This window comes from Bos taurus, chromosome 19 (assembly GCF_002263795.3).
Source record: "Bos taurus isolate L1 Dominette 01449 registration number 42190680 breed Hereford chromosome 19, ARS-UCD2.0, whole genome shotgun sequence".
NCBI classification, from domain to species: domain Eukaryota; kingdom Metazoa; phylum Chordata; class Mammalia; order Artiodactyla; family Bovidae; genus Bos; species Bos taurus.
Genome location: NC_037346.1, coordinates 56,685,940 through 56,699,164, shown reverse-complemented (window position 1 = coordinate 56,699,164; position 13,225 = coordinate 56,685,940). Strand labels below are relative to the sequence as shown.

Genomic DNA, 13,225 nt, shown 5'->3' with positions numbered 1-13,225 from the left:
CTTTCCTTTCTCAGGCACAGTCAGTAAGAAGCGAACAGTCTCTGAGCTGCTCCAAATTTCAGCCTGTGTCCTGACCCTCTGATCCTGGGCTTTCCTGGGTCAAAAACAGAGATTCTGCTTGGAATCAACCAAAGAGAATTCTCTGGGGACATCCCTGGTGATCCAGAGGTTAAGACACCTTGCACACTTCCAGGGAAAATGCCAATTTCTTTGTATCTTGATTGGGGTAGTGATTACATTGGTATATACATTTGTTAAAACTCTTTCACTTATACCCGACAATGTGCGGCTTTTATTGTACATAAATTATACCTCGGTAAAGTTTATTAAAAAGAAAGAAAGACTTCACCTTCCAATGCAGCCTGTGCTGGCTTAATCCCTGCTCAAGGAGCTAAGACCCCACATACCTCGTGGCTATAAAACAGAAACAAAATTATAACAAATTCAATAAAGACTTTAAAAGTGGTCCACATCAAAAAAAGAATTCTCTGAATGTCTCTAAGTGACAGCGAGTCTATTCCTCTACACAAATGCCTCTGGGGACTAGAGGAATGTCAGGCTCTTCTGGGAGCCCTGTGTCTTCAATGACCCTTTTGAGGCTCTCCTCCTGGCTCGGCCATCGACATCTGCACGAGTCTGTTACCTCGCTGGGCTCCCACATCTCCATGTGTGAAGGAGGGGATTGGACGGATCATCTGAGATTCCCCTGCTCTGAAGCACCTGTGTGTGTGACTGTGTCACACGTGCATGTATGTATGAGCACATGTGTGGTGTGTCCATGTTTGTGCCTGGGCCCGTGTGTGGGAGCTGTGTTACGAGTGTGTATTGTTCTGTGTGTGCTAGTGCTGTGTGTGCACAGGCGTTGTGGTTCAGTTGCTATGACTCTCTGCAACCCCAGGGACTGCGGTACACCAGGCTCCTCTGCCCTCCACTATCTCCCAGAGTTTGCTCAAATAATTCATGTCCACATGTGCAGCGTGTGTGTGTTGATGCAATCGTTGGGTTGTCCTGATGACTAGGAACAGAAACGCACTCAAGCTGCCTCTCTAGGTCACATCGGGCTTACAAACTACAATCTTTTTTTGGACTCAATCTTTTCAGGAGCTTCCCAGGTGGCGCTAGTGGTAAAGAACCCACCTGCCAGGTAGGAGACCTCAGAGATACAGGTTTGATCCCTGGGTCAGAAAGATCCCCTGGAGGAGGGCACGGCAACCCACTGCAGTATTCTTGCCTGGAGAATCCCATGGACAGAGGAGCCTGGCGGGCCCTAGTCCATGGGTCGCAGAGAGTCAGACATGACTGAAGTGACGGCATGCAGGCAGGGGGAGGAGCCCCTGTATGGAAAAGGCCGGTTTCACTGGGTCTCTCCCACTCTAGAATGGAAGGTCCACGAGATGGCAGTTGCCAGGCCCACTGGGGAATTACAAAACCAAAGTCTAAACCAGGTGGACCTGAAGGAACTAATACTCTCAGTGGAGGAGCAAATGCAAACAGTGCTTAGCCAGACATCATGGGACCAGAGCAGACAGCTGCCCAGAATCCAGGTGCCAACGCTGGGCTGAACCGGTCTCCCTCTGGGCTCTGCCACCAGCAAGACGACGGCTCCCCTCACTGGGGCTTCGAGCTTCTTTGTGAAAGTGAGGAAGAGGCCACGGATCTGATGGAACTTAAATGTCAGCACCCCTCACTTGCCCAGGCCCCTATATCAAATTCTGTATTCATATTTAAGGATTCTTTCCCCCCCTTTTGTGTGTGTGTGTGTGTGTTATTTATTTATTTGTCTGTGCCGGGTCTTGGTTATTGCACCTGAGATCTTTAGTTATGGCAGGGATGTGGGATCTAGTTCCCTGACCTGGGATCGAACCCTGGGCCCCTGGGTTGGGAGCGCAGACCCTTAGCCACTGGACCAGCAGGAAGTCCCAGGATTCTTTTAAAAAGGGCCTCCAACGTTATATGAGCTTCAGGCCTGGGATAAATGGTCCCACCCTGGGTATCCACCCCTTGACCCCAGAGCTCTTCTCACAAAAAGGAAGAGTCTCTTGCCCTCTGTTTGAGTCTGGACCAGACTCGGGACTTACTTTGCCCAAGAAAATGCAGCAGAAGCGATGGTGTGCCATTTCCCAGCCCCAGCCCACGGGCCCTCCTGCATTTGCTTTCTTCTCCTGCTTCTCTACTTCCTCCTTGAGAATGCACCAGGCTAACCAGCAGATCAAGGGCCACGCTGCTCTGGCCAACAGCCTGCTGACTCCCAGACACGCAAGGGAGCCCAGCTGAGACCACAAAGACCACCCAGACTAAACCGCCCATTCACAAACTTGCTACACGCCACTGAGCTTCGGACAGCTCACTGCAGCATTATTGTAATCGAAAACTAAAGGACGACCCCACGAAATCCAGGCCCACCCACCAGCGGCTGCCTCATTCTCCACTCCGCGGCTTTAGCTGCCCCGTGGTTTCTGTTCACCCCAGTCCCCTCTGCCCTCTGACTTTTCCATGCAGCTCTTCACAGATGGCCTGTGCTGCCCCTGCTATCTCAACACCTCACCTCACCTCTCCCTCTAATGTGGTTCAGATCAGAAGGGTCCTTGGACCGCTAGTCATCCGTGGCTTGTGATTCAAAACTAGAAGTTGCTCTAAGCTAAGAAAGCAATACATGTTCATTTCAAGAAAATAAATTGTGAAATACAGATAAGGTTGAAAAAAAAAAAAAAACAAGGATATAATTGCCTTCATCTCATCACCCTGAGATAATCACTTTTAACTTTCAGGTTTATACTTCACCTGTCTTTGATCTCTTCCTGCAGAAAAGCAAAGTTATTCCAGAAATCAGGAGGAGACACTAATGTGTGAGTTCATATCACTCACTTCTCAACAGATTTCCATCACAAACAACACCATCTTCTTTGAGAAAAGACGTCCTATAAAACAAATACCATCAAGAAGTTTGGTTTTAGGGAATTCCCTTGCAGTCCAGTGGTTAGGACTTGGAGCTTTCACTTCCAAAAGCCTGGGTTCAAATCCTGGTCAGGGAACTAAGATCCGGCAAGATACGTGGCACAGCGGAAAAAAAAAAAAGGACGGTTTTAAAGCTTTGGAGAGCAGAACCAACTCATGTTTCTTTTTGGTAGAAATGCCTCCAGGGACTAAAATCAAAAACTCCTCTTGGTCACATTGGACTTGCAGACTACAGTCTTCTTCAGATTCCAAAATAATGTGTATTCATTGTTGAAGAATAATGAAATACAGAGGAACCCAAACAGTGCATGGTAAATCAGTTCTAATCCCACCCCAGAGACAACCACTGTTGAATATAAGTATATGTTTCTATTACCAATTTTGTGTTCTTTTCTTTAGAAAAGCAGTTTATTTCAGGTTAAGTAAAGGATCACTCCTGTATGACTTTACTTCCTCAATTAGTTTATTACATTTATTAGGGATCTTTAATACAGAAAAATTCAAAAAGTAAACAAAGCCAATAATGCCCTCTTTGAAATAATCCCAGTTAACATTTCTTTAAAAGGTAATGCAAACAGAGTTTTTTTAAGTGTGGGAGAGATAAAAGGAAAAAGAAAATTCTCCTTTCCGACCCCACTTCACTATGTCCAGAAACTCAAAAGTAACCATTGTCAGACTCTATTGCCTCTTTTTAAAAAAGCTTATGCCCGGACTTCCCTGGTGGCCCAGTAGTTAAGACTCCAAGCTTCCAGTGCAGGAGGCATAGGTCCGATCCTTCACTGGGGAATTAAGATCCCATATGTCACTTGGTGTGGCCAAAAAAATTTAAAAAGTAGACTTTAAAGCTTATGCATAACTAGAATATGCATCTCAGTGAAGCACATGTAAGTCATCATACAAGCAGACCTCTCTGCACCTTCATCTTTTGGTTAATAATCAAGTTTTTTCCAAATAGCACATACAGATTTTCCTCATTCTTTTATCATTCACAATATTGCATTACATGTAAATTCTAGAGTTCACTTCACCAGTCCCAACTACTGGATTATCTGCCCCTACAAACACTACAGTGAGCAGTCCTGTACATATATCTTGGTGCACTTTTGCAAGCAAAGCCCTAGAACTGCTGAGTGGAAAAAAATTTGCATTTGTAACTTTGATCAGTTCAGTTCACCTCAATTGCTCAGTCATGTCTGACTCTTTGCAACCCCATTGACTGCAGCACACCAGGCTTTCCTGTCCATCACCAACTCCCGGAGCTTGCTCAAACTCATGTCCACCGTGTGAGTGATGCCATCCAACCATCTCATCCTCTGTCATCCCCTTCTCCTGCCCTCAATCATTCCCAGCATCAGGGTCTTTTCCAATGAGTCAGTTCTTCACATCAGGTGGCCAAAATACTGGAGCTTCAGCATCAGTCCTTCCAATGAATATTCAGTACTGATTTCCTTTAGGATGGACTGGTTGGATCTCCTTGCATTCCAAGGGACTCTCAAGAGTATTCTTCAACACCACAGTTCAAAAGCATCAGTTCTTCGGTGCTCAGCTTTCTTTATAGTCCAACCCTCACATCAATACGTGACTACTGGAAAAACCATAGCTTTGACTACACAGACCTTTGTCGGCAAAGTAATGCCTCTGCTTTTTAGTATGCTGTGGTGATGGACAGGGAGGCCTGGCGTGCTGCGATTCATGGGGTCGCAAAGAGTTGGACACGACTGAGCGACTGATCTGATCTGATCTGATCTGATGGGTTTGTCATAGCTTTTCTTTCCAAGAGCAAACATCTTTTAATTTCACGGCTGCAGTCACCATCTACAGTGTAACTTTGATAGTTGTTGTCAATTGTTCTCCAAAAGGCCCTAGTGTAGACTCCCACCAATGCTATATGTATATGTGCCTGCTTCCCCAAGTCTCACCCAATGTTGACCATAATCAAAGTTTTAACAAAGCATTCCATATTATATTTCATCAGTCAGGGTTCCCCAGAACAACAGGACTAGTAGGAGATCTATCTATAAAGACAGATTTCGTCTAAGGAATTGGCTTATGCAACAGTGGGAACCAGCAAGTCCAACATCTGTCGGGCGGGCCAGCAGATTGGAAATTCTCGGGCAGGAGCTGATGCTACAATCTTGAGACAGAACTTCTTTCTCAGGGAAAGCTCGACGTTGCTCTTAAGATCTTTCAATTAACTGGATAAGGCAAATGTGGATTATTGAAGACTTACAAGTCACCAGTCCCAACTGCAGAATTACTTGCTCCTACAAATGCTACAATGAGTGGCCTTGTACACCTATCTTGGTGTACCTCTGCAAGCGGAAGTTGGTTGTAGATGTTAGTCACATCTAAAATATGCCTTCATAGCAATATCTAGATTAGTGTTTAATTGAATAACAGGAACTATAGCCTAGCCATGTTGACACCTGGAACAAACATACCTACCCAAGAGAAATGAAAACATATGTTCACACAGAAATGTGTAATAGATGTTCATAGCAGCATTATTTATTAGTAGCCAAAAGAGTGGGAACATCCCAAATACCCACCAACTGATAAATGGAAAAACAAAATGTGGTATAGCCATATAATGGAATATTATTCTATAATAGAAAGGAATTAATTACTGGTACAAGCTGTAACCTACTGCTGCATGCTCTCACCCTGATGAACCTTAAAAACAGGACGCTAAGTAAAAGAACCAGTCACAAAACATCATATATGGCATGTTTCTGTTTATATGAAATGCTCATCAAGTCTCTCTATCCATAACCCTTGCCCATTTTTCTATTGAGAGCTTCTTTTGAGAGCTCTTGATATTACTCGGTGTTTAACCCTTTACCTGGCACGGGCTGTGCGGTGTTAGTCGCTTCAGTCGTGTCCGACTCCTTGCGACCCCCAAGACCTCAGCCCACCAGGCTCCTCTGTCCATCTGGCCAATATTTTCCCCCTGTCATTTCTCATTTGATTTTCTTGCTGTATCTTCTAATGACCAGAGTATTTTTTTTCTATACAATCGGATCTATCGATCTTTTTCTTTATGGCATCTGTATTTCCTGTCTTGTTAAAAAAAAAAAAAAGGGTTGCTAAGAACCACTGTAAGAGTCACAGTAACCACTCCATTCATCTTGGTTTTCTAAATGTTCCCCTGAATCATGAAATCACAGGAAAGCAATGTATTTAGACACCATTAGCCCGGCTCCATTGAGAGGCCTCTACGGAAGTGCGAGGAGATGTCAGGCCCCGGCTTTTAGCAAAGATCGATACAAAAGCTGGAGGAAAAGCTTTGCATCTTCTGCAAAATTACAAAAGCCCATCTTGTCATTTAGGCCTCTTGTGTGAGGATCCATACAAGAGATTCCTCTCAGCAGCTCATGCCAAGAGAAAAAATACTCGCTGATTGAAAGGACTCAGGCATTTTTCCTGGCAATAAAGTACCACACACTCCATCTGGCTTCCCATTTCATCTTGACTGCCAGGAAATCCAGAATCAAATGTAAGCTCAGACGCAGGAAAAACCCAACCTCACTTTGGGGAATTTTTGCCAGGCATAATCAGGCAGCATCGTTAACTGCCCTTTGGTATAGAGGTGTGCGTGCCCACATGCTTAGTCGTGTCCAACTCTTTGTGATCCCGTGGACTGAAGCCCACGAGGCTTCTCCATCCATGGGATGAATGGGTTGCCATGTTCGCCTCCAGGGCATCTTCTCGATCCAGGGATTGAACCCACATCTCCTGCACTGGCTGGCGGGTTCTTTACCCCCTCTGGTGGGTTTTGCTGTAAATCACTTCAGATCGCTTTTGGATGAGACACAAACAGGGACATAAACAAAATGACAAGAAGAGAGAACAAAGACACTTGTCTAAATGGTGGCGACGCTGACGCAGAGGTTTCTGTCACAACCACGATTAATTAACCTTTCCATACGTGCTCCCAAAAGTGGAGGTGCCCTGGAAAATCTAGATCTGAGGCTTCTCTGAGCAGTGAAATTTGGAGCACACCCAGCGTAACTTCAGGAAAATCCTGGCAGCTGTTGCGTGGAGACACTCCTTTGTGCTTCTAAGATAATAGATTAGCCAGACCCCTCCCTAACATTTGGGAGACCAGGGCTAGCATACAAACGGTGGCCCATATACCACGTGTCTCGTTTTTAACAGGCTAAAGCAAGCTAAGAAGAGAATCTATCAAATCAGGGTTTCCCTGATGGTTTAGTGGTTAAGAATCCACCTTATAATGCGGGGGACTCGAGTTCAATCCCTGATAGGGGAACTAAAGATCCCACATGCCTCGGAGCTACTAAATTTGTGGGCTACAATTACTGAGCCTGTAAGCCACAGCTAGAGAGTCCCTGTACCGCAAGGAAAGATCCCGGGAGCCACAACTAAGACCCAGGGTAGCCAAATAAATAAACACATATTTTCTTTAAATCTATCTAATCAAATGCATCTGGACTTCCCTGGTGGCCCAGCAGTTAAGACTCCATGCTTCCACTGCAGGGGACACAGGTTCGATCCCTGATCTGGTAACGAAGGGGCTTCCCAGGTGGCACTAGAATCCACCTGCCAGTGCAAGAGATGCAGGAGATGTGGGTTCAGTCCCTGGGTTGGGAAGATCCCCTGGAGGAGGGCATGGCAGCCCACTCCAGTATTCTTGCCCGGGAAATCCCATGGACAGAGCTGCCTGGCAGACTACGGTCCATAGGGTCACAAAGAGTCAGACACGACTGAAGCGACTTAGCACACATGCATGCTGGTAACTGAGATCCCACAGGCCACATAGTATGGCAAAAAAAAAAAAAAAAATGCATCTGACCTTCCTACCTTGACAAAAATACCTGCCTACCAACGCAGAAGCCAGAGTTAAATGTATCATTCTCAGAAGTTCTGCACCAAGACATAGCAGCCTAGTGACAGACGTCTTCCTGTCCTCAGCCTGCAGTCCACAGACGTTCCCCTGCCGTCCCCAATCCCACACACTCTACACGCCAAGGTCCTCAGGAGAGTGTGTGCGTGAACACCCAGCCTTCACACCCAAGCTCTGTCCACATCCCAGCAAACAGCCACACCTTGGCCACTACTCAGGCAACACTAGCAGTTAGCTTGGAGCAAACTATAGTCTATAGCAGGGACACAAGTCTTTGAGCTCCATGGACCACTTATTTCAAAGGGAGGGGCACAGGCAGATAAAGACCAGGCATAAAGGTGGCCCTGGATTTCAGGGGCAATCATTCAATTTCTAAATTGATCAGCTCTGAGCTCTCCATGGTGACCCAGAAAAAAAGTTTGCCCCCATCATCAACTGACACCTGACGTGATCATCTTCACAGAGTTGCTGTTTTTAAAAAGACCAGCCCAAGCGCATCATCCCGCCCTTGCCTCCGGACAGAATTCTGCTGGATCTGAAATACTGAACCCCATCACCCTGGACTGTGTCCTCACTGAATCAGAAAAGGGAAGAGGGAACTGTTTTCACAGGAGAGAAGAAGGTGATGGTAACTCTTCATCCTGGAGAGGACAAGGATAAGGGCAGAAAGAACGAGAATCTGTCCTATCTTTTAGTAAAAGTGGTGGATGCAGATGGACAGACTGACCCCTCACATTCTGGAATATTCTCTCTAGGAAGCACTTCTTCCAGTTTGAGGAAGTTAGATTTGAGATGTAAATTATTACAGCCACTGCATACAACAAACAATGGAGACTTTTCACCAGGAGGAAATAAAGGAAAAGAAAGAGAAGCCGCTCAGCCGTGTCCGACTCTCTGTGACCCCATGGACGGTAGCCCAGCAGGCTGCTCCATCCATGGGATTTTCCAGGCAAGAGTACTGGAGTGGGTTGCCATTTCCTTCTCCAGGAGGAAATAGGAACTGAATAGAATTTGGTTCGGGAAGTGGGACTGAGGGACCGTGGTCAAAGAGCATCCAAAGGCTACATCGTGTGTGACCCCTGCTAGTGATTCATGCCATGGTCAGAGCAAACAGTGTGGGCGCCACGGTCTGACCCAAGGAGGCCCTGTCAGTCTTTACGGTTTTTCACGTTTGTTTTTTTGTATTTTTACGGTTTTGTAAGTTGAGCTAAAGCTGGCATCTCCCAAGTCTTTCCAGTGACCCTGAATGCTTGCCTTTGGACAGTGGCTACTGTCCACTTTGAAACGAATGCATTTACCCAGCCATTCATGCATCGAGGATCCACTGGCTATGAGCCTCTGAGCACATGTTGATTTCCTCCCTATCGCTTGTGATTTTCTTTCAGGCATTGCACCTGAACTTCCAGGTGGTTCTCCCCACTACTTCCTGCAAGTAGAAAGTAGCCAGACCCTTCTTTCCCAGACTCTTTCCCTTTAATATGTTATCCTCTCCAAGGCCAAGTGCAAATTCTTCCCAATGTATAGATCCAGACATCCTCATTTTTTTCATTCTACAGACTTTCCCATAAGGGAGACGCCCAGACACAGGTATTCCAAGAAGCAGATGCCAGAAGGGTTAGGAAATGTTCAGGGATTTTGGACTTCCCTACTAGTCTAGCGGTTAAGACTCCGAGCCTCCAACGAGAGTTTGATCCCTGGTAGGGGAAGTAAGATCCCCTGTGCCCCGTAGTGTGGTCACAAAAAAAACAGCGCAAGGATATTATTGAGGGAAACACCTATGAGAGCAATGGGGTGGGAGAGGCAGGGAAAGCGGCCAGACTGTGATGAAGGCGTTGACTCTAAAAAGATGCACAATGTGAGAGTTGTGAGTTAAGTTTTATTTGGGGCAAAATGGCTGCAGCCCGGGAGACAGCACCCCAGCTAGCTCTGAGAGACTGCTCCGAGGAGGTAGTGGAGGAGGTCAATATGTGTGATTTTGGTGAAGGGGGAGTTCATGCAATTGAGCACCTATTTTACAAAAGGTATTTTTCTGCTAGTTACGAGCAGCCGATGTCACCATGAAGAGATTTAGTGCTTTCCTAGATATGAAGAGATGCGAGGATTGGGGTCATGAAATCAAGTTCTGAAAGTATCTAACTATCTAAAGACCTGTTCCACCAGTTTTTCTGGAGCACATAGTGCCCCATTCTTCACCCCGAACTCCCTTCCGGGCATCTCGAAGGTCAACAGCTGCAGCAACACCGGATTCAGTTTCTGCAGAAGCAGATGTCAGATGCCCTTGCACGCGTGCGTGCTAAGTCGCTCCAGTGGTGTCTGACTCTATGCGGCTCTACGGATTGTAGCCTATGTCCATAGGATTCTCCAGGCAACAATACTGGAGTGGGTCGCCATGCCGTCCATCAGGGGCTCTTCCTGATCCAGGGATCGAACCCAAGACTCTAATGTCTCCTGCATTGGCAGGTGGATTCTTTACCACTGGCGGTAAAGAATCCACCTGCAACATGGGATCCCTGAGTCAGGAAGATCCCCTGATGGAAGGCATGGCGATCCACTCCAGTATTCTTGCCTGGAGAATCCCATGGACAGAGGAGTCTGGCGGGCTGCAGTCCATGGGCTCGCAAAGAGTCGGACATGACTGAGTGACTGAGCCCAGCATAGCACCACCTGGGAACCCAGCAGATGCCCTTGGCAATCACCAACTCGTAGTTGACCCAGGTCTGTCCCCAGGTGAAGGAGAAAGAGCAGGAAGGTGGGGTAGACATGTGTGAGGCTGCTGTGAAGTCTCTGGAAGTTTCTGCAAAACTGCAAGAGACTCCAGGAGCCAGAGTTGGCTTTTAGGGAAGTCTTGCTTCTCCCAGGAACAGACCAATGATGGTCTGCAGAGCGCAGCAGCGGGACCTCAGTCAGCGATGCCCCGGGGGCTGGAAGTCTGAGAGGCACATTCTCAAGGTCACCCGAGAGACTGATTAACTTGGGTTGAAACAAGATTTCCTTCATGTTTTCATGCCATGTTCAGTGGTTTCACTAGGAAATCCAGAGCTTGGGGGGGGAGGTGTGTGTGTGTGTGTGTGTGTGTGAACATGTGTATGTGTGTTTAGAAGGAGCCCACTCCCACAGCTCCAGAACCTCTCAGCCCCCTTTGTTGCTCCCTTTCAGACCATCCTGGTGGGGGACAGCGGCGTGGGGAAGACCTCCCTGCTGGTTCAGTTCGACCAGGGCAAGTTCGTCCCGGGCTCCTTCTCGGCCACCGTGGGCATCGGATTCACAGTAAGCACTCCTGGGCTTGGGGGCCCTGCTGGGCCTCTGACAGGGTCCTGGCAGGAGACAGGTGGACTCTCACACTGGGTCATTCAGGAGGTTTAATAAAACAGCTATTGGCTGAGGTGCAAGCAGGGGGTGGGGAAACCAGGAGGGATGTGGCAGGGCCCTTGGGCAGTTTCAGGGCGTCCATCCCACCCGAGGTCTGAAGAAAGAGAAGAGGGAACTGTCAGCAGAACCAGGAACAAAGAGGGCTGTGTGCAGAGGGCTGCCCTGACCCCAGCGGTGGAACACAGCCACCATCGGAGCCCACCCAGGAGGCAGCCAGGGCAGGAAACTGTCCCCTGTTCCACACTGCTCCCCTCCTGCTCCCCGTCCACCTCCCTCTGGGGCTCCCCATGACCGAAGACAGCTAGAAGGCAAGGGAGCATCCTGACGTAGATACAGGGAAAGAAGCAGCCCAGAGAGGCAAAGAGGTAGCTTAAAAGTTGCACGTAAGTCCATGGGACTTCCCTGGCGGCCCAGTGGTTAAGACTTCGCCTTCCCATGCAGGGGGTGCGGGTTCGATCCCTGGTCTGGGAGCTAGGGTCCCGCGTGCCTTGCGCCAAGAAACCAGAACAAAACAGAAGCAATATTGTATAAAATTCTTTATGTTGCTGTTCAGTCGCCCAGGCGTATCCAGCTCTTCATCACGTTATGGACTGTAGCCCACCAGGCTCCTCTGTCCGTGGGATTCTTCAGGCAGGAATACTGGAGTGGGTTGCCATTTCCTCCTCCAGGGGATCTTCCTGACCCAGGGATCGAATCTGCATCTCTTAATCTCCTGCATTGGCAGGCGGGTTCTTTACCACTAGTGCCACCTGAGAAGCTCTTTATAAGACTTTAAACTATTTATAAAACTTTTAAAAATGGTCCACATCAAAAAAAAAAGTTATACACATGTGCAAACTTGGCATTGTCTTGTGGGTCTTAGGGCACCTGCAGGTCAAGGGTTAAAGTTCAGGTTTCTCACACTCTGTCTCTCCCTGGATACACCATGGGGGAGAAGCTCAGATTAAGGAAGCATCCTCAGGTTTTGTCTATTCTTAGCACCGCTGCAGGCCACAAAGCGCTTCCTCTAGCCCACATCCTTATTTCTCTCCACTTCCACTATGCCTGCCAGCGGCTGGCAGCGACCTTGAATCCTGGGGAAGACTTTGGAAAGCTTTTTGGCCCTCTCTTGGATGGTGGCAGGCACAAAAGGGCCTTCTTCAGGGGTCCCCAGAATCCTAGTATCTGGAGATGCGGAAGGACAAATGTCATTTCTTGGGCAGCACAGGTGTTTGAAAGACCAGCCTCCCGGACCAAACAAAGCACCAGGCCTGGGAGGTGCTGGGACACACCAGAATCATGCTGGTGGGACCCCCCAGAATCTGGACTTGACCACTGGGTCACCGTGCAGAAGGCAAGGGAGCATGATGGAGCAGAAACGAGAGACTGGCCAGGGTATGCGCCAGGGCCCAAAGTTCAGCCTGAAAAACCAGCACCCAAGGCTCCTAGTGCTGCGAGCAGTGAGGCTGAGTCCAGGAGGGGCGGGGCCACACTGGCAGTCCCAGGCTTCGGACCGGGGTGCCAGGAAGCCGACCAGGATGGGGGTGCCAGGCGTCCTCCACCGCGGGCCCGCGTCACCTGCCCCTCAGCATGCAGGGCACACGTGTGCCCACAGTCACCCTCCTCACTCACTCCATCCCCATCCTCCCGTGTGACAGAGGGTGAGCGGCAGAGAGGGGGTGAGGGTGGGGGAAACTGAGTCACGCTCCTCAGAGGCACAGGGGTGGGACCTCCAACGTTTGCCACCAGCCTGGTGAGAAAAGCGAGGCGACTGCCCGTGTGAGAAGGAAGAAAGCGAGTGGCCAGCAGCGCATGGGCCGGGCCTGCCCTCCCTCCTGGGCCTTGGCTGTGTGCTTGGCCCCGGTTCGCACCTCAGGACAAACCCACGGGCAGCTTATGCTGCGTGAGGGCCTGGGGGCCCGACTCAGCCCTGAGTCTGGGGTCTCCTGGGTCCAGTAGGTGGCCTGGGAGCAGACCGGGCACACACCCTACCCCTCAGCCCACACTGGCCATAGAAGGTGGTGACGACAGCCTATGATAGGAGCCGCAGTGAGGACA

General features: G+C 48.7%; 1 protein-coding gene across 1 annotated transcript in view; it reads left to right on the top strand.

Moving 5' to 3' along the window:
* The window catches only part of RAB37 (RAB37, member RAS oncogene family), a 67,781-nt gene that overhangs the window by 40,748 nt on the left and 13,808 nt on the right, over nt 1–13,225 (top strand). The window contains exon 2 of the mRNA NM_001193224.2: nt 10,976–11,086. Coding sequence (NP_001180153.2) covers nt 10,976–11,086 — 111 coding nt within the window. The remainder of the gene's footprint in view (nt 1–10,975; nt 11,087–13,225) is intronic.